This window comes from Podarcis pityusensis, assembly GCF_964106645.2.
Source record: "Podarcis pityusensis genome assembly, chromosome: 7".
Taxonomy (NCBI): Eukaryota; Metazoa; Chordata; class Lepidosauria; order Squamata; family Lacertidae; genus Podarcis; species Podarcis pityusensis.
Genome location: NC_138031.1, coordinates 26,759,897 through 26,781,494, shown reverse-complemented (window position 1 = coordinate 26,781,494; position 21,598 = coordinate 26,759,897). Strand labels below are relative to the sequence as shown.

Below are 21,598 nucleotides of genomic sequence, written 5' to 3'. Positions count from 1 at the left end.
ATTCCTGTAAGGGGATATGTTTAAAGAGATTGTTGATACTCTTTTAACTTACTTTAAACTCTAAAGCAATTAAGAGGTCAAAGTAAATTCAAGATTTGTTATAACAGAGTAACAGATAGTGAAAACTTTTCCAGTTTTTTATTGACTCTCCTTTGCCCTTTCCAAGGTAATTGCTTCCCAAATGGAATTATTTTCTTCCTCTGCAATTTCACCTACATTTTACATCGTCTTTATACTATTTTGTTGTTTTTCTAAATCTGGAATCCTGCCTAGCATTTTCTTATAGGCTCAAACAGGAAACTGAACAGAATGGTCACCTCTCTTAATTGTTCCAAATCAACCTGGCTTACTCAGACAAAATGTGTTCTTTGTGAGCCAAAAATCAATTGTGCACAGAACTTCTAATTTTCTATACATTCCTGTAGCTGTTAATTAGACAAATGTCTCTAAAATGCTTTTATATTTTTGATGTTAAACTGTTCAATACTTCAACACAATGCTATCCAAACTCGGAGCTTCCAAAAATAATAGTGGGATGCACCTGAAATAAACAAAGAGCACACCAACAGGGAGTATGCACAATATGATTCAGTTCAGATGTAACACCAAACCATGGTTTGTTGTTACATGGACAAGCCGTGGGCTTATAAGCTCCCTTCTTGTTACTGCCCCTGCACACTCCAGTTCTTTCATGGACTACTGGTTCTTGTTAATCCATAGTCTATCACAGCATTTGCCAGCCTTGTATGCTACAACTCCCATCAGCCCTGACCACAGGCCAGACTGAAGACAGACAGAGTCCAAACTATCAAGATGGTACTAGGTTGAAGAAGGCTTGTCTACCATTTCAGCTGAACTGTGCAGACTAGTTTGCAGTAGTTTTTTCTTCTTCTTCAGACTGAATATATGGTCAGGGGAATCAGGGAAGGAATGAGGAAGAAAAGAGATGAGGGAGATTCATACACCCAAGAAACACTGAACAGAGATAAACATGTTGCCAAAGTTAAGTGCTTTTAAGTCCCACTGGTTTCAGTGTGGAGTCAAACACCTATGTACCCATATATCTCTCCCATGGAAATCTATTGCATTTAAAAGTGTTGAGCTTCAGCAGGGTTGAATGTATAGTGTGTGAACTACCCTAAAAATACTGCTTTTCTTTCAACATGCAAAATAACCTGCATGTTTATTTTTTCGTGATTCATTAATGTAACTCACACCAACAATTAACATAATGCCAGAAAGCCACAATCATTTCTCACATGACTGGGGGGAGAGAATTCTAGCTATAGGAGAGCTGATGACAATTCCATATCTAAACACCCCAAAATACCCTTAAATGTCTCTTATGGATAAACAATCTTTCAACAGTAGTCACACAACAAAGAAATGACTCCTTGATAACAGAAGAAGTAAGGAATCAAGGCTTAAGGAAAAGGAATCTAGGAATGTACACTAAACTCAACAAAAGTATGGGGACAGCATCTGCTTTAAAGCTCAGAAAACAAAGGGGAGATTATTACCTCCAGTAGTCAGAACAGATATAATTTCCAAAGACTCCTATGGGCAGTAAACATGGTGAATTTTCTTTGCATAGGATTAACACTGAACCTTTTTCAGTGTGCGCAACTGGATGTCAGATCAAAGAAGGGCTGGATGATATCATAGATACACCAAGAAGCAACTGGTATTTATTTACCATAGGTGCTAACTAAATAAAGCACTGTAAGCCCCTTCTATGTGGGCTGGCTCTCAGAATAATGTTTTAAGGTAAGGAAGAATTAAATTTTTGTGGGAGAGGGCTGGTTGCTTTCTAAATATTATCTTAATGCATTCTAGCAAATGGATGCCTTATATTTTGGTTACCGGTAATCTGACTGTTAAGATTAGGAAAGCTTCACTTTGTTAAAGAAATGATGGGGGATTAATAACTGCACTTTCGTCCCTCCACCATTATCCTCAACAACCCTGTGAGGTAGATTAGGATGAGAGACAATCACTGACCCAAGGTGACGCTGAGGCTTCTAAACTTTGTCTCTCAGGTCCTAGCTCACTTAACATATTTTCACCTTACTCCACATTATGGAAGGGAAGGTGTAGAAGTGAGCAAATTGGCAGGATGGAGATACTCTCTCCCTCTAGGGGCATATTCCCTGTTTCTTGCTGTGTAATTAGAATTCCATACGCCTATTAGCATATGCCACAACTCAACTATGGCTGCCTGGCTGATTGCATTTTGGGTCCTATTTTGGATATCTTGCAGATGTATTTATTTCCCTTCCTAACAAATTTGCCAGTATGTTTAGGTAGTTTGCAGCTCTGCAAATTACAGCTTTTGGATACTAAATCTGTCTGATCCATATTTGATTTAATGTATTTATGTACCAATGAAAGCCAATGCATTGTAGCTGTTAGAGGACTGAACTAGAACCAGAGGCAGCCATGTTCAAATCTCCACACACCCATGAAGCTCACTTGTTGACCTTGGCCAAACACTGCCTATCAGCTTAAGATACCTCACAGGGTTGGCGTGATGCTGAAAGCCGGCGAGAACCATGTACACCACCTTGTGTTTTTTTGGAGGAAAGGCAGCTAACAAATGTAGTAAACAAGACACTCGGGTAATTAATATGAAGCACCATGGCTTTTTTCCCAGCCAGAACTCACTGGAACTCCAGCACCTCTCAGATGGGTGCCATTGCCATTCTAAGAGAATGAGGGAGGTGTTTGTGGTGAGTTCCGCCACCCCTTTTTCTAGAAAAATAACACTGCAAAGCACCATTATTATAATACAGCCTATACTGGTATTTTACACCTTCCTCTTATTTTGCGAATTAGTTATTATTACATTTGTAAATGGCCCTCCCTCAAAGTGCTCAGGGCAATGTAAGGTAGGTGGGAGTTTGAACGCTGAGCCCAAGGTCAACTAGTGAGCTTCATGGTTGGGTGGTGATTCTACCCTAGTTCTTCCTGGTCCTTCAAATATAGGCTGCTTGTTATTGTCATCTTCAGACAAGCAGATGTGGAAGCCTTTCCCATTTCCAACCCAAGGCATTATTACTGATATTTATGACTGCAGTCACATGTGCTGGGAGCAGTAGGTCAGTATTAGTGGCAACTGCCTGTATTTTACCAATGGCAATCTTTGGTAACAAATAGAAGAAAAACTTTTTTGACCATCGACAGACCACCTTATTTAACTTTGCTACATACTGGTATCTCTCATGCTGGGGTAGGAGGAAACACTGACATTTCAGTCTAGCTTTGTGTCTGTTTTTCATTAGCAAGCAGATAAAATCTGACCCTTAACCATACTGTTTGAAAGGGCAACTTTTTTAAAAACGCAAAGGATCTATTCCACTGAACTTGGAAGAAGGTTGCTGCATGCATTGTTATCACATGACTCCCCCCCCCCCCCAAATGCAGCTATTAGGGCTCCAGAAAGTGCCTGACAGCACTGCCTCTTAATTTGCTTGACAAAATTTCAATTCAGTTCAAGATCGGTGGCCAAATTTTCAACCTGGACACTGAATGCACATGCTTAGAAATCAGCAGATGCTTTTAGGATTCAGATTTTATTGGTCTGTCTTTCAGAACTTAGTGATCTACTACCTATTATAATCCAATGAGAGGTACTCATTTAAAACACATTTATTATGGTGGAAAAAAGTAAAGCATGTGCTTAACACTCCCACGGAAGTAAATGGGACTTTAAAGAGCACTTTCTTACAGCAGGTCTGGTTGAGTCATGAAACACAAAGGGCTGTACCAGATGTTCTCAAAGTTCTCAGGCCTTTCTGAAGGCTGCACTAGTTTGCTAGGACACGTTCTAAAAATGAAAAATGACCGCCATCTGCTAGGTATTTTTAAATACCTTGATGGAACGAAGAGGCAGATTATGAACTTTGGAAAAGAATCACAGCTCATTGGTGGAACACAGGTCACAGATTTAGTCCCCAGCATCTCCGGGTAGGGCTGGGAAATATTCTCTTTCTGGAACCACTGTCAATCAGTGCCAACAATACTGAGTTAGATTGGGTGTAAGTTTCCTACAGTTCCTAACATGCAACAAGGTCCCATTAGGTGAACCATCTGTGGGAGTTTCAAGGGAACTGAAAAGCATTCCAGTAAGATGGTGAAACTTCCAGTAAGCTGAAGTGTTAGTAACAGCTGCTCCCATATGAAATAGGCATGAAAAATGACTCTGGGCAGAGCTACAAGCAAATATAGTGTTCATAGCTTGAAGAGATCAGAATGGCAGGAAATAGCTACAGTTTTTCATGGACTGCCTCCAAAAATATTTGAATCTATTGCGGCTTTCATCTGTAATGGACATACCCTTTGTACTTTATATACACACGTAAGTATAGATCAAAACATAGGTTCGAAATATAGTTAACCTTTCGACTCACTTGAAATATTCAGTCATTCACATAAACCCACATACTGTAATACTGTCAGGAACATCATCCAACCCTCCACACCAACAGCCTTAAATGCAAAGTGGACATAGACCCACAGTCCTTAAGCCTCTTAATCTGCATTGGTCTCATTAGATTTGTTTCTGGGTAAGTGGACTGTGACATAAGTATTAAATAACTACTCATATGTACCTCAAAGCTTGCCAAATCTATATATGCAATGGGATTGGGGCACCTTATCTTGCAGCCTCTCTCAGCTGTACCTGCCCCACCTCTGTATTTACCCTGAATGGCATTCAATGATGTCCACTCACTTGTGAAATGGGACTTTCTTGCACACACCCAATAAATGTTCCAATGGGTCTTCCAGGAGCATATTGTGAGTGTGGGAGGGAGGGTGGACAACAGGGGAGATAGAAGGTAGAGGACCCCCACAGTGTAAGCAGGTGCCTGCTTTTGCAATGTTGGATCTTTGTAGTGTTGGCAATAAAGTCTATGCTGAGGGTTGTGCCAACTGTCTCCTGCTTCTCTAAAGACCTTTCTTCCTTGCTACCCCACAGGCTTAGAACCACATCGCAGAACACCCTGTGCCTTACTTCTTTCAAATCCCTCTTCAAAATCCACCTTTTCCGCTAAGAATTGCATATTGCTTCCCTTCCTTCCTTCCTCTGTACCAATGGGACCAATGTCACAGTTCAACCCATGATGGTAGCCTCTCAACTGTGATGCTACAAAATCAGAAAGGAGAGAGAGGGTGGGATTCCTACCCACTGGGCCTATGCACATTATATTGTATGAAAACAGACAACATTTCATTTTTTACATCCAAAATGTGGCTGTAAGATGGGTAGGAGGTGGAGCAGGAAGGGTGTGTGTTTGTGTGTTACAAATCTACTCCCTTCCTCTCAAATTAGGCATTTCATGCTTTGAGATAAATATGAATAGGGCATCTCTCCACAAGTTCTTCATGCATAACCATCCAAAATCTGAAAGCCCTACAAGGTTAGATTCCAAGGGAGGGATGGGAAGCACATGGAATAACAAGGAGAAGATTGAAAGCACAGTTACAGAGGGACAAGGCACAATAAATCAAATTAATTTCTTTCTCATAAATAGCATGTTAATTACAAATCTGTTCCTTACCTTGGCAAAATTCAAAGTTCCCTTTTTTCCGGCAGTCACCTATTACTAAACTCAGTGCTCTCCAAGTGTTTCTTTTGACAGATATCATTCTCCACCAATCGTCCTGCTAATTTCCTCTCCTTTTCTGACTGGGACAGATATTACGTTCACCAGCCCAGAGATCAATCTTTTCTATTGACAACAACAAAAGGAAAAAAAACACGCACATATCACAGCCAGTTTGAAGCACAAAGCCCCTTTATTGACATGCTATCTATCTATATCTATATCTATCTATATATGTAACAGAAGTAGTAACTATAATCCTAAAGTAACTTCTTTATTATTGCATTTTAAAACCAATTCTTTTTAAAAAAAATATTATTCCCAGAGGGAAGGAGGGAAACTAATGCATATACTGTGAATTACAAACAAGTCAAACATCAAAACTTAACTGGGTCAATTGTTCATAGGAAAGTAACTTGTATCAGGTCAGATTATATTTCCATCAGGCTCTCCAGAGTATCAGGAAGAGATCGTTCTTATGGCTACTATCTAATATTTTTAACTAAAGAAGTCAGGCATCAAACCTTCTGCATACAAACTTGTTCTTTACCACTGAGCTATGGTATTACCCCCCCTCATATATTACCTCCTGCTGTTTTATATAAGGTCAGAATTTTTACCAATAACTCCCAGGATTCACAAACTACTAAAAAGAAGCATACCCAGTCCTGGGTCAATAATGCTATTATTTATTTATTCATAAATATTTTTAAACTTCTCCTCGTGCTCACATTCAAGAAGCATGATTAAAATAAAATGAATCACATCAAGACATAGTTTTCAACTGTTGTTAGTGCTGCATTTTATATTGCTGTAACACCCCCCCAACCCACGGATCTTCTGATTATTACGATAATAAATAAATACAATAAAACATATTCCCATTAACATCTACTGAATTAATCTAGTTGAATGCTCTAAACCACTTTGAAAATATTATACTGCCCATCTCTGTAGCTGCAACTGTTTCCAAAGAGCTGCTGTACTAATATCCCATTTACTTCAACATGGTTTGCATACCATAGCCAAGGAATTCTGAAGTGTGTGCCAGGGCACCCTTAATATGCCAGGGAAAATAAAGCACCCATCAGAAAGAAAAGGCTGCATTATTACACGAATTCCTCCTCTTCACTTTCCTCCTACCAGACAGCATCTGCTGAGGGAGGGCAATGATGCTGGGTCTCTTTATCAGGCCTGATGGAATTATTTAACCCCTTCCAATGCAGCAGCACAGCGGAATTATTCCTTTTCAGTAGACACTTCCCACTGCATTGTGCATTCATTCTAACCCAGGAGTGGGGAAGCTATGGCCCTCCAGCTGTTGCTGAACTACAACTCCCGTTGGCTCTGGCAAGCATGGCCAGGGATGATGGGAACTGTAGTTCAAGCAACATCTGGAGGGCTGAACGTTCTCCACTCCTGGTCTAAGAAATAGACTGCATCCAACTATTTGTAAAAGCTGTTTGACAGAGGAACATTCTCCCTCTGGAGGTTGTGCACTCTACTTCCTTGGGAGTTTTTAAGCAGAACTCGGATGGCCCTCTGTCATGGATGCTTTAGATGAGATTTCTGCAATGCAGGGGGTTGGACCAGAAGACCCTTGGGATACCTTCCAATTCTACAATTCTGTGATTCTATAACTACATTATAACTAAAATAGGCATACTGAAACCAATGGGCTTAAGTTAAGTATGTGTAAAGTTACATAACCATAAGTGGATCTACACCAGGGGTCAGCAAACTTTTTCAGCAGGGGACCGGTCCACTTTCCCTCAGACCTTGTGGGGGGCCGGACTATATTTTGGGGGGAAAATAAAGATGAACAAATACCTATGCTCCGCAAATAACCCAGAGATGCATTTTAAATAAAAGCACACATTCTGCTCGTGTAAAAACACGCTGATTCCTAGACTGTCTGCGGGCCAGATTTAGAAGGCAATTGGGCCGGATTCAGCCCCCCGGCCTTAATTTGCCTACCCATGGTCTACACTGACTTATCACCATCATCATTTTGTATTTGTATGCCGCCTTTCCACAGTTAAAAAACAATGCTCAAGGCGGCTTACAGCATAACAAGATTTACATAATTACAAAAGTCATAAACAATAAATAAACCACTTCAAAAAAATACACAACCAAACGGGAAACAATTTCCACATAAATCAAAATCTAAAACTAAGAATACAGCATTAATATCACAGTTTAAAATGACATAGGTAAAAAATAATAGCAGTTTAAACAAAAAACAAAAACAAAAAACCCCAGAGTCCTCTCTGCCCAGTGGCAGCAGCGGCAGCAGCTCTTTATAGAGCCCATCAGACCCCACCCTAGGCCAGGTGTTGAGTGGCAGCACAGGGGCCCTCAGGCACTGAGCAGGGGACTTAGTTGGATACAGCCCATTAGGTAGACACATAGGGAATGCCAGAGGAAGCCTTCAGTCTGAAGGCAACCTCAGCGAAGTACAATCCACCACCATGGCAGGCTGGTCTGGAGGTGGCAGTAACAGCAGCAAGAAGCATCCACAGCACTCTGAAGAAGCACCAGGCAGCTGGGAGCCGTTAAATCCCCCATCATGCCCCAACAAAGCATAGCTCCTGAGCCTTGAGGGAAATCAAAATGATAAAGGGGAACCCAGGCATATAAGCTTCCCAGGGGCATCTAGGTGGCCATGTGAGAACAGAGTATTGGACGAGATGGGTCTTTGTCTAATCTAGCAGAGGTCTTCTTATGGAAGGAAGGCATCAACAGTGGGCCCTGACAGTTGCCCATGCTGACTCTAGGCCCGAGTAACTCTTATTCTTTCCCTTTCAGGTTTAGAAGTCAAATTCTCACCCAGTTTTAAATTCAAAAAATGTGTGTATCTCACACATTAAGTCAATCTTACATGTGTTTCTTATAATGCAAAAGTATTTCAGATATGGGGCAGCCTAAATAAATAAACATACAAACTTGCACCAAGCAGATCCTAAACATGCAAAAGCATGTGCTCATTTGAAGAAAAAAAATACAGCCTAAATATATTCCATAAAACATCAGTGTCTAGTGAATTAGATCAGAGATGACAGTCAGTAAATAAATATACCGTAGCTAAAAATAAAGATGGGCCTGGAAGGCATGATAGTATTCTGCCCTGGGACTTCAGGATAGAGGAGAATAAAAATATTGATATCCTGAAATCTAATGCTATATAAAGCAATGTGTTTTCTTGGTTCCACATGAGATGCAGTCCAATGTGCTAGTTCAAATTCATTTTGCTGGGCTGAAGCAGCAATACCTTTGTTTACTGGTGAATGTTATTTGCCCAGTGTAAACATATTTTCATAATAAGCATATACCCTGTCAGAGACTACATTATGGGCAGCTTCCTGTCCAGCAGTTTGAAGACAAAGTTCACCAAATGTTGAAGTTTTCAATTTGATAAAATATCCTTTATATGTTTAAAAACAGTTTACAAAATCTGTTACTCAGTTGGGAAACAGCAATGATTTGCTTAACTTAGTGAATGATATTTACCAAATTTTCCTCTTCAATCTATGCAAACCTAAAAGATCAACTTTCATACTTTAAATAATCTTCTTATAACATTAGTCATTTTCTATAGTTATTTTATAGGATTATGAGGCAAATTAATTTAGGATGTCTGCATCTAATACCTTTGATAACACTCATTGTTTGACCTAGCAAGAAATTTCATGCATTTCACAGATTTGTGCAAGGAAAAGGGAATTTGTAGGAGACATATTGATGGATTGTCCAAAACAATATGATATGTACCAAACAGAAAGGTTTTTCCCTCCTCTTAAAAGTATATTGATATATCTTGAGTGGAAAGTACATAATCTGAATCACTCATTTCTCATTTCACAGAAACCTCTGACAATGTTAAGTGAGTGGAATTTCTCCACCATTTTGTAAACTGTATGCAGTGCCATACTGTTTAATTAACATCTCCTTTAAATATAATATGATACACAGCAGCCATTTGTAAGGCAATCTGCATTTCATTCATTTTACCCCATAATAGACAACAAAAATGATGTGTGTGTGTGTGTGTGTGTGTGTGCCTAACATATTAACTCTTGCAACTAACAGGATGACTGAAAGCTCCCCCACTACCCCTTTAGAAACAGAAAGCCTTAAACAATTTGTATTTCTCCAGAAGAGTGGCATTAAAAAGCTCATCATGTTGCATAACCATGGCAATAGTGAAAAACATACATTCCCAAACCAATATTACTTTTTCTCAATGGTATGAAGTAATTAAAGCCATATGTGTAAATCTGTGATCCATGCAGTAGTTCAAGCTGCAGCTAATAGAAAATACAGCGAATGAACTCTGCCATATAAAAGATTCTTGTTACAGAAATATAATGTGAAAACCAGATGGAGACAGAAACCCTTAATCACAGATGGGAATGCAATCACTGGCATACAGAATATTTTTTTTATCAATCTTAACCATATGCAAAATGTATTTATTTTGTGCAGAATGCAGTAACTCGAGAGAGCCTTCTATTTGAAATCAGTTAACCTTGTAGTCAAAGCACTTTTATCTCCACCCCTCCACTCCCTTCCAAGATACTCGGCTGAGCCAAGGTTTTAAGAAGAGGAGTCATTGGGCCTGGCAAATCACTCTTGCAGCAGTTTATCTTTCAGAAAATTTAATAGGATCTAAAGACTACACATATCAGAATCAACATAAAAGAAAATCAAGTGCAGTTACCAGTTCCTGTATTGCTTAGTTACTGCCAAGAACCCCTTCATCACCTAAGCACACACAGGATTGTATTACCATGGAGTTAAGTCTTTTTCCTCTAGCAGGAGTGCACAACTTGTTCAGCAACAGAGAACCACATGGGAAATACACCAGAAGGAAGACACGTGCAGCTCTTCACCAATTCTACTGGCATGTAATTAACACAATATGCGCATCACTCTTTATTTGCACCTAACAGGTACCAAATAACAGTTAATGGCCATAATTTTTTAAGTAAATAATGTAAATGTTATACACATATTCTGAAATTTAGGCAGAACTGTGGGCGTAAGCCTAGGCAGACTTCAGGATCACTTCTTCTCCTACACAAGGACATCAGAAGCTTTTGCTTGTTATTTTCTTCTGTGTGATTTAATTTTAACTGAAGTCAGTTTTAAACCTTCAGTCATCAATATGGCTTGTTTCAACAAACCGTAGTTAAGATTAGCCACAGTTTAGAGTTTGGATGTAACACAGAAGTGTGGTTAATTAAAAGCAGAAGACAATGTCATGGTATTCCACCAGGTTCAGTTTCTTATATTGTTGTACCACTGGTTCAGATATTTATCCTGAATCTTCTGTACATCTGATTTTACTAATTCCTCCATTCCTTCATAGTCATGGGAGTTTCTTCCACCCAATCCCCAGATATATTGCCAAAATGTCACCAGCATCAATGACAAATAATAAATAATAATAATAATAATAATAATAATAATAATTGGTCATATCTATGAGAGAAACTCTTGTGAATTTGAAGAAAGGAAGGAATTTGTAAACACTTTTAGAGAGCCAACGGGTTTTTATTCTTCCTGCTAAAAGTGTTTTTAAAAGGTAAAAGCCATTTCAAGCAGCTAAGAAGTGTGACACTTACCATGTGCTTTTAAAATGAGTACAGAAATGTTCCTGGAAATGAGTCGCAGGGACAACACACAGAAAAATGAGCAGCCGCCACCACCACCCCCTTCCCCAAAATGCTACCGCATATAATGTTACAGAGCCATGTAGCATCATTCTTAGGAACATTTCCAGTCCCTATTTTTTAAAGAAGATTTTTCATGAAATGGGGGAGAGAGGAAAAAGCTCTTAGATTACCTTGCGTTTTTTTCACTCCCTGAAAATGTGCCTTTCAGCTTCTGACTTTGCAGCAGAGAGTCCCCCAACCCCCATTAAATCTCTGGAATTTGGTGGGGCTGAAACACTGAGGGCAGCCGTAATTAGACAATTTTTGGTTTTAAATGAGTCTATTGCCCATTTCGACCCCATTCTTATGTAGCACCACAAGGATAGCTTTGAAAAACCTTCTTGGGTGTTCCTCTTCAACAACCTTGGTTCAAATGATACAGTTGCTTATTTCTGCCTCTTCCTTATATAGCACATATTTCAAAAACAAACTCTGAAAACCTTCCAGAATGTTCATTCTTCTTTATCAGCCTAGATTTCAAATGATCTGCAATCAGGATGGAATCTACACACATATAAAAACCTTTTTTAAAAAATACATTGAATTTTCCATAAGGCTCACCATTGTCATCTAGTGTCACATTGTATATTGCACTTAAAACGTTTTATTTGCAGCTGTATAGCTAAGTCCCAATTTTCACTTTCTAAAACAGAAGTTCCAGAGCAGTAACATACTGTTAAAAGCCACTGGCAACACAAAAAGGCCGAGGCTCTCTCTTTCAACACAGATCAGACTATGGCATGCACCAGGACTCCACCACGGCATCCCAGATCAGAAGGGATTACTATCAACATGCCCCGCACCTGCAATTCCTCTCTTGTATCACCCCCCCCTTTGCCAAGCAGCAGGTACAACAAGAATGCACTTAATTTGCGAAGCAGAAACTGAGAAAACCAAGCTTCACTGCCTACTACGAAAGTTACAGTGGTTGGCTAACAAACCAAGCCAAAATTTGCGGAACCTTAGAGAAAGTGAAATGGGACACCAACTCAAAGGAAGGGAGGAAGGGAGGAAGAATTTGCCCCTAGTTCTCTTTCTTGGTCCCTCTACACAGATCTGGTGGGGAGGAGTGGGACAGAATGTGAGGAACAATGTTTGAGAGATGATCTCAAGATCTGAAAGCAAGCTTAAAGTGCCCTGCCATCTTGATATATTGAAAATTAGAACAGCTGACTCAAAAGTGCTGAAAGAATTCGACTTGCTTCTTGAGCACTTCTCCATTTCTGTGGTTCAAATAAAGGTATCATTATCATTATCAGTTTATTTACACACATTTCCAGGTGATGATCAATGCAGCTCAGAAGAAGAGTGAGCAAGTTAATACACACCAGGAATGGGAAACCTCTGGCCTTCCAAATGTTGTTGGACTCCAACTCCCATCAGCCTCGGCCACCATGGCCAATGTACAGAGATGATTTGTAGACCAGTAGCATCTGGAAAACCATTGGTTTCCCTACCGCAATATTGAGAACTAGCAGAAGCAATTATAAATATATCAAAAGCATTTCATAATAATAGTTAAACCCACACTAGCTAGCTAACAAAAACATCATGATTAAAAAATTCCCTAAACACATGAAAAGCTTTCCTTTCCGAAATGAGAAAACGACCAAATAAAATGCACATTTAGCTAACATAATTTAGTGATTTGATTTAGTTTGGAAATAGTTATCAGTAGCAAAAAATACAAGACTGTAAGTACATAGCAATTTAAACCAGTCAAATTTGAGAACTATCTAAACAGCAGCATTTCAAAGAAGCCAAAAACATGCACCAAATTGGAGTGATGCTATCGAGGGACGTTTGGCAGTAGAAGAACAATTTGAAGTCGGAGTAAATCAGGTGCAAAATGAAAAATAAGTAGTGAAGAAAAAAATTCACAACCACCAAGAATCAGGCTCTTTATTATTTATTTATCTCCTGCCTTTTATCCAAGCAGCTCAAGGCCACATCTACTGTTCTTTACCCTCCTCCCACATTTGATTCTCAAAAAAAGCCTGTGAAGTAGATTAGACGTCAGGATTTGACTGGTCTACAGCTACCCAACGAAATTCATGTCACTGCAAGAATTTGAACCGGAGTCTTCCCAGTCCTAGTCTCTAACTCCAACCATTACACTCCAATTTTTCTGTTTCCCTCAGAACTGTGCAGTTGTTGTTGGCATCCATCTGTCTCAAAGGACAATGGAGTGCGCCTCCGGGGGTGAATGACCTCCCTGGGGCACAAGCCTGGGTGGTATGTATGGAGGTCCTAGGCTTCCCAGACAAGACCCTCTCTTGGCCTTGCTGATGTGGTCCAAAGAAAAGCAGAGCAATATGTTTGGCACAGCTTGGCTGAAGGAGTTGTCAGAAGGAGGCATACAAGACGCCATCCAACAATCTATGGGACTCCACTCCGGATTTGTGTAGGGTTTACTCCTTAGCCTTTTCTTCTCCCAAATATATGACACAAAGCAGCAGTTTAGGACCAGAGTTTTCCTTCTCCTAGATGGGCTACTTTCCCAGGTTGACAAACCCCATCTGCCCCTCACTTCCCTCTACAGCATATGCAGAAACTGCCTTCTTGACCATTGGACCCACTGTTGGTCTCATCTGCTCAAGCCATCAGAGTTTGTTGTGTATAGCCAAAGGGCTGTCTTCACACACGGGGGAAGTCCCTAACTCCCCAAAGGTTTGAGACCCATTGGCTACCCTACCCTGATTTAGCTGGCCAGTCGAAGCTGTTCCTGAAGTGTGGCCACTGTCACATGCTTCTAGGAGCCACAGGTGAGAGCTGAGTGCAGGGTGGGAACCAAAGGTGGACAAACAGCTCCAAAAGGAGCATGATGTGTCCCCCACCAGAAGTGCTACCTCTCCCCTAACACACCATACACTGTACTGTAATGTAACTGGGGGACTAAGTCATTATCACAGTGCTACCTCAGGTTAAGAACTTAATTCGTTCTGGAGGTCCGTTATTAACCTGAAACTGTTCTTAACCTGAAGCACCACTTTAGCTAATGGGGCCTCCCGCTGCCACCGCGCCACCAGAGCACAATTTCTGTTCTCATCCTGAAGCAAAGTTCTTAATCTGAGATACTATTTCTGGGTTAGCGGAGTCTGTAACCTGAAGCGTCTGTAACCTGAAGCATCTGTAACCCAAGGTACCACTGTATTGGTAAACAACCTTCAAAACACACACACACACATGCAGATTAAGCTAGGATCTTAAAATCTTAAAATCGCACTCCAGACTTAAAAAATTAACTTTAATTCAGAGAGATCTCCAGTCAGGGACACTAGAGAGATACACTAAGCTTGCTGGCAACACACTTCTCTACTGAACAGTGATTCAGCATCCGTGAGCAATTATAACATGAAACATCACACCTCCAGTTTATCATCTAGTTTGGAGGACAGCCAACTTCACTCAACCACCACCACTGGTAATTTAAAGAGCTAAACTGAGAATAAACTAAATATAACAACACAAGGGGATTACAACATTTCAAATGGTTTAAGGATAATTCTAGGAAGAAGAAAGGTTCTACCTTGTCTCTTGGTATGAATTAATATTTATAAGCTGAGAGAAAAAGCCAAGTTTACAAAAGAACAGCTACTGTAGGTCTCACTAAATCATACCGCAGCTTGGAGAATCCATGAAAAAATTATTCAAGTTCATGCAAATCAACAGATAATTCCAATGAAATTATTGTGGCATTGTGCATGAATCAATGGGTTGAATACTTATTTCCTGCTCTCATACATAACTGGCTTACTGTTTTTCAAATATTTTATCTGACATTGCAGCTAATGTTAAAATATGCTACTTTCCATTAAAAAAGAAAGATCCATCTTCCTCATTTTTATGTCTTTCTTCAAACTCACAATGACAAAGAAACCTAGCAGTTTTGTTGTTGTTGTTTAGCAATCCCGCCAACATGTTACAAGGGAGAAATTATGTGACTTTGAATTTTTGTGCAACTGTTCCCACATATAACCTTGCCAGATCTCAGAAGAAATGAGAAAAAATGGCATATACTATTTCCACACATTAATTTATTGACATGCTTTCACATTTAAAATTGCATATCATCTATTCTTGAAGACTAGCTGAAACCCTAAGCAGCCCAGTGACAGGAGAAAACGCCACACACACCCTCATGTCAATTTGATACTAACCTAGAAAAAACAGTGGTTCAAAATCAATCAAAAAGGGGGGAAAATAAGAATTTAATCAACTGTATCTATTCATTTGTATAATGAAGTGCATCTATTAATCTGATGTACCTTTTAAATATAACAAGCCATTCTAGCTTACAAATAGCTTAGTATCATGTATCGCAGTGAAAACACAAGAACCCTACACACACAATTTTCTTTCTTTTTTTCTCCCTCTCCCTCATCTAATTTCATTGACGAGGGACAGTCCCTAGAGAACAAAGAGAAGAGAGAACCTATTATATCCAGAGGCTGGTTTCTCCAAATTGAAGGCATCTGTTCCATGCCCATGACTTCCACATAGAAGAAAAACAGAACTTTGAAGGCATCTGTGTTCATGCTTGACAGTCCGATATCTTATGGACTTCTGTAATTGCCCAGCTGCAAACACGGTTTGCTCACTGCTGCTGTCATTGTCAGCGGATCTCATCTCTGTCACACACAAAACAAAGACTGTAGAGCCATGATTTATAAAGTAAAGTTGAGAAAGCCACACAGAATTGCCACCAGCTGTCTAATCCATCTTGTTACTCTCCTTACCTGGTATATACCGGTCAATTTAGGATTATACTTCGTGGATCTGAGAAAATGTGCTCTGGCCGCAAAATGGACTCTGGCCCTCTTATGCCACAATACAGCAGTTCTCAAACTTTTCACAGCGGCAGAACCCTTCGCTTTAAACAAAATTCCAACAGAATCCTTGCAGTAAAAACTTTTACAAAGATTTTTTTTTTTTGTAAAGCAGGGTGGGGAGGAGGTGGGATTTTGGGAAGATCAAGGAAGGGAGCCAGCCAGAGAGGTAACCAGGGCTGGATTTAGGTTTGATGAGTCCCTAAGCTACTGAAGGTAATGGGGCCCTTTATATGTCCAGCTGCCCTTTGTCAACAAATTGTCACTGTTTTTTGCGTTAAATATATGCTATATGGTAATTTATGAACCTAATAGGTATCTAAAGCATTTTGTTTGTTTTTTATCTTATATTTTGGAAATGTACATCCATTTTTTTCCCTTTAATTTTTTTGGGGGCCCTCAAGAGAGTGGGGCCCTAAGCTATAGCTTGTTTAGCATATACGTAACATTGTTTAGCATGGACGTAACATTTAAAAGCGGCAACTTTGAGACCTATAAAAACTTTGCTGTCAATCTCTGCTAAGGCTTCGGCTCCAATGAGAGACAGTTTGTATCTGACCATATATTTAACTGTTGCTGCCAGGCTGCAGCTCAATGGAAGGTTCTGGGATGGGGAAAAGGGATTCCCAGGACAAGTGCTTGAACACGTGGGCAGGGCAGAGCTGCTTACCCAATGTCACATGATGCTGCCGGTTACCGATGGGGTGGAGCAAAGCAAGGACGGGAGCAGCGGATTGGGCGCACACCAAGTTTCCCACTGCCTGGCCCCCACTTCCTCTTGGTAGCTGACAGCAACATGCAACGTTGGGAAGTTGCATAAGCAACACTCCCCTCCCTCTCTCGCCTGCCAACTGCTATTGACTTAACCATGGAAAGCATGGTAAAGGGATGGAAAGAAGGGGAAGGGATTCCCAGGACAATGGCTTGAGTAGTGCATTTAATCCCCACGGCTGCAGCTCAATGGAAATCACGCATTATGCGTGCTTGTCCACCATTCCAACTTTTTCTTTGCAGGACTCCTTGGAACGCTTTGCAGAATCCCAGGGCTCTGTGAAACAGAAATGCTGCCATAATTTTTCCATCTATAAGACGCCCCCATGTATAAGATGTCCCCTATTTTTGGGGACTCCGATTTAAGAAAATGGGGGAAGAGTTATCCGTGTATAAGACGCCCCAAAACTTTGCACATTGTTTTTAAGGGAAAGAACCTAGTCTTATACACGGAAAAATAGGGTAATATGTTGGGTCTTTAAGGTGTCACAAGAAACAGTTGTGCTTGCTACAACAGAATTAGCAGGCTCCACACGTGAAATCCTTCCACCTGGGAAACCACAGCTACATTCCTGCAAGCAGCTTCTTCAATACACTTGTCTCACTCACCTTGCATGGGTCTTATCTGAGCAAGGGCCCATGTACCTTAGAGTGCACATACATCAATGAGATAACATAGTAGTGCACAGGACCAGAACCTGTGCCCATAAGAAATGTTATCATCTTACATATGTGCGACTCTCCTGTTCTCACACCAAAGATCACTCTCTGAGCACCACTCTCACACAGGAAACAGCTTCACACAAACTATTTGTCAATCTAGCCCAGTCTTGTTTACTGTGGGCTGGCAGGAGCTCTCCAAGTTCTCAGGCAAGGGTGTTTTTCATTACACTGGTAACCTATTCCTTTTTAACCTGGAGATGTTAGGCAATGAATCTGGGATCTTCAAACAGGTGTTCCACCAGTGAGCTACAGCTCTGTGCAATTGTCACTCTCCAGAATTGCTGAAATTCAAAAATATACAGCAACATGTGCTATCCGGACAGAGAATTATTGGAGAGGGGAGCCCAAGGTGAAAGGGAAGCTACTGCACATGTGCAAAAATTAACAACTTTTTGAAGAGGCTTCCCTCAAATGTCCCACAAATGCGAAGCAGAATCGGTAACAGGGGCTGCTGGAGTATATGAGAGCATCACCACTTTGCTACTTTCACCATAATAGTGGACCCCATTAGAAGCAACACAATGTTAACTTGAGGTTATGGTGGTTCAAAAACCATGCAGTTTTTCAATGAACTTTTAGAAGGCCACTTGCAAAGCTATAAGAATGGAATTCTGGCAGTGACCCAGTTGGGGTGCAACACTAAGCCACACCCTGGCTTAGCATGAATGAGCGTAGTACAGGTTCCCAGAAAGAAGTCTCCTCCTCTGGTCCTGCTGCTGTGAGCTAAACCATAGTTCAGCTTAGTGTTCACATCTGAACCCAAACTTGTGATTTGCAGTTCACAGTAAAGCTTAGCATTGTGTGTGTGTGTGTGTGTGTGTGTGTGTGTGAAGTATCTGCCTTCCTCTGAATATTTAACAAATACATTAAGGAAGCTTCTTCAAAACAAATTCAGAACAACAAGTTGGCACTATCACACTGATTACCGCCTGAATATCTTGGCATTGGAGTGTTGCAATTTCAAAGTCAGAAAACAAAAATACTGAACCAAACATATCTTGACATGGCCAACTCTCTGCAAGTATTTTCATATGAAATGCAGCTCCAGCTAAGCACCACTACCATTTGCTTTTCAGTTAATAGGATACTTTACTGATAGTGGCATCTAATGCATGTTTAATCAGAAGTATGTTTAACTGTATTCAAAGGGGGATTTCATGTACCACATACATAGGATTTCAACCTTTTCTCACTTTTAAGAGAGAAAAACTCATTGTTCAAATACCTGTTCCACTAGAGTCAACTTTAACGAATGCAACGAAACTATTAAAGAGATCATATGGGCAAGACATGAGGAGAATGTTCTTCTACCAACACAATTAGCCTTTATTTGAAGTATTGATATTTTGCAGGAGAAATGCACGAATCTGATAAATATCAATGTAGTTTACTAATTCTTTGAGTTTAAGTATATCACTGTACATTTAAAACCTGCATTACCTCAGAAAATAATATACAAGATGAGGTGGAAGTTGAAGGCTTCCAGTGAATAGCTTGGTCATGAACTAAACCTCCTTCAACATTTTCTCAAAGAGCACAATTGTAGTGCCTAAAAGGTGCCTAAATTCTCATCTATGGAACTTAATGCCATACTTGATCTGCTGACAGGCTTTCTACAATACTTTTTGCATTTCCCCCCAGTAACAGTACAAGTTTGCTTAGAAAGAAAAGAACTAACCAACCACCTGGCGCCATTGTCCATAAATGTTTGGCAATGCTATGACGTTTCTGGCAACTGAGCAGCATAATCACTTTGACAAACAATCCTACCTGGAAGTCTCTCCAAGCATGCTTTCTTAATCAACTGCAGCACTCTTTCCTAATTTCCTTTGCAGAAGTATCTTAACTGGCTATCTTGTAGCATGCTAAGTATCTCAGGTTGGAGCGGTTCTGATCTGTCTCACTTTCTATGTTCCAAACCCGTCTACAGTACATAGCAGTTTTCTGTTCTTAGGTACTGCCCCATCCCACAATGCAACATTCCATCTAGGCCAATGCTACCCAAACTGACTGGAAACTTCTTCCAGTCTTCAGGCTCTCAAGGAAAGAACTTTCCTAGCCATGTTACCTTAGATCTTTTAAATGGGGCATTATAAATGATATCCATTTCCTGTACATGGTCTTCTCCTCTAGCACAAGCATCAACATCTGAATTTATTACCAGCTTAAATATTTTCAATACAGTTAGACATTTAACCAGAATATTAAAGCAGAAACCAATGATTTGTTGTTGTTCTTGTTGCTTTAACACAACTGAACAAATGGAAAAGGAAAATATGGCCAGGAGGTTCATGTGTCAGAAATGCAAAGGCTTGATGTAACCCTAAGTTGTGTGTATGTACCTAACCTTGTGGTGAAACAGTAGTTTGACTCCTGCTGCTCCTAGGCAAATGAGGTGAATGTTACATTGAAAACAGAACATCAGTCAGACAGACCATTGTAGAAAGTCTTTTGACCTACGGAATTGAAACATGACATTTGAACTACCACCTAGGGAGGTGACTGTGCGGTCATCATCAGTCAGGCAAGAAATGTAGGCTATAGCTCTTCAGATAAAGTGAATCACAAAGGGAAACTGGTTGGTGGTAATGACTGGTACTTATGCAAATTGCATATTAACATCCAGCCAGGCAGACATATTGAAGCTTCCTATAGCCACCGAGCTAACTATAGGTTTTTGTACAACAGATGTAGGCCATGAAGCTACTTTCTCAGGTGGTGGTTAACATTTCCAGTTTCTAAGATGTGATGGGGAATAACCTATCAGAACCAATAATTTACAGTTTTAACACTGCTAGTATCAAGGAGCAAACAATGGCCCAGTGTGCTTGTTACTGATGGCGAAGCAAATTCACTCCACTAGATGGAGTCTTGCCTATAAAGGCAAATTTGCAAAAAGCTGCTTTTAAATATAATTTGCTTTCATGGGGTGCTTTCTTTTATTTTAAAACTCTCCATTCCAGATACCTAAATAAAAAATGCAGAGAAAATGAAAGATCTTGCCTTTACTTGTGCAAAGTTCCACTGAATTCAATAATACTCAACATCCCATTTTACCTTAGTTTCTTTTTCATTTCATTTTTTAACAAACACCTGTACTTAGAGCACATCTACAGTGCCACAGAAAAATGCACATCTTAAAATTACTTCTAAGCAGGGATTCTGTACCCATCATGCAAGTAGTAAGAACTGCATTAAAATCAATCTTTGCTTAATTGTACCTTTCCCCCATTCTTTCTGTCTATCTGACTTGTCTTGTCTTTATTTCTTCTTCTAGTCACAAAGTATTACCATATGTTTTAGATAACACACATATTTTTCCTTCACTGGTTTAAAATAAAATATATATGCTTTTATAAATTTCTAGCTATTTCCCTAGTCTACTCCATAATTTCTAACCCCCACTTGCTTTTCCACAATTTGTGTCCTGCACATTCCATAAAACTTGATTAACAACACTACTGAAGAGCATCTTTTAATGAATACACTCAAGGATAATTTAATCATTTTATTTAAATATGGGGGGAAATTGCCCTGAAAGCCCTATTAACTAAAATACCCTTGATTACCTTAAAATTTTGATTTGCTGGTATAATAAGAAACAGGGTACTCTGTCTTTCTTTGCAGAGTAGAAAAGTAGTAGAAAATGAATAAAGGTTTCATTAAGATCAGCAAGAAATGCTGGGGTTATGACTCTGCATTGTGTTGAGGTGGGGAAATGCAAAGTTGTTTTCCCCACAATTAATATTTGCTAAATAGTATACTAATATTTAGCTACAAAGACCATTTTTTATAATCTGTCACCGAGCTAAGGTCCTAATTGCTTATCACCATTTTTCCTGCACCAGATAAAAGTGCCAGCAAAAAAAAAAAAAAAAAAAGCACATAAAGCTAGAGATTTTTCAGAACAGATCCCCCCCCCCCAAAAAAAACCCCACTCACATTAACA

The 21,598-nt window shown here is 39.9% G+C and overlaps 1 protein-coding gene across 7 annotated transcripts in view; it reads right to left on the bottom strand.

Annotated features, from left to right (window-relative positions):
- Positions 1-21,598, bottom strand: part of RUNX1T1 (RUNX1 partner transcriptional co-repressor 1) — a 155,911-nt gene that overhangs the window by 121,924 nt on the left and 12,389 nt on the right. For 4 of the 7 annotated variants that reach the window (XM_081013438.1, XM_081013439.1, XM_081013441.1 and 1 more), the window contains one exon: positions 5,562-5,732. The exons of the other annotated variants lie outside the window; for them this stretch is intronic. In XM_081013438.1, the coding sequence (XP_080869564.1) occupies positions 5,562-5,649 (88 nt within the window). In that variant the 5' untranslated portion in view covers positions 5,650-5,732. The remainder of the gene's footprint in view (positions 1-5,561; positions 5,733-21,598) is intronic. 7 annotated transcript variants of the gene reach the window in all.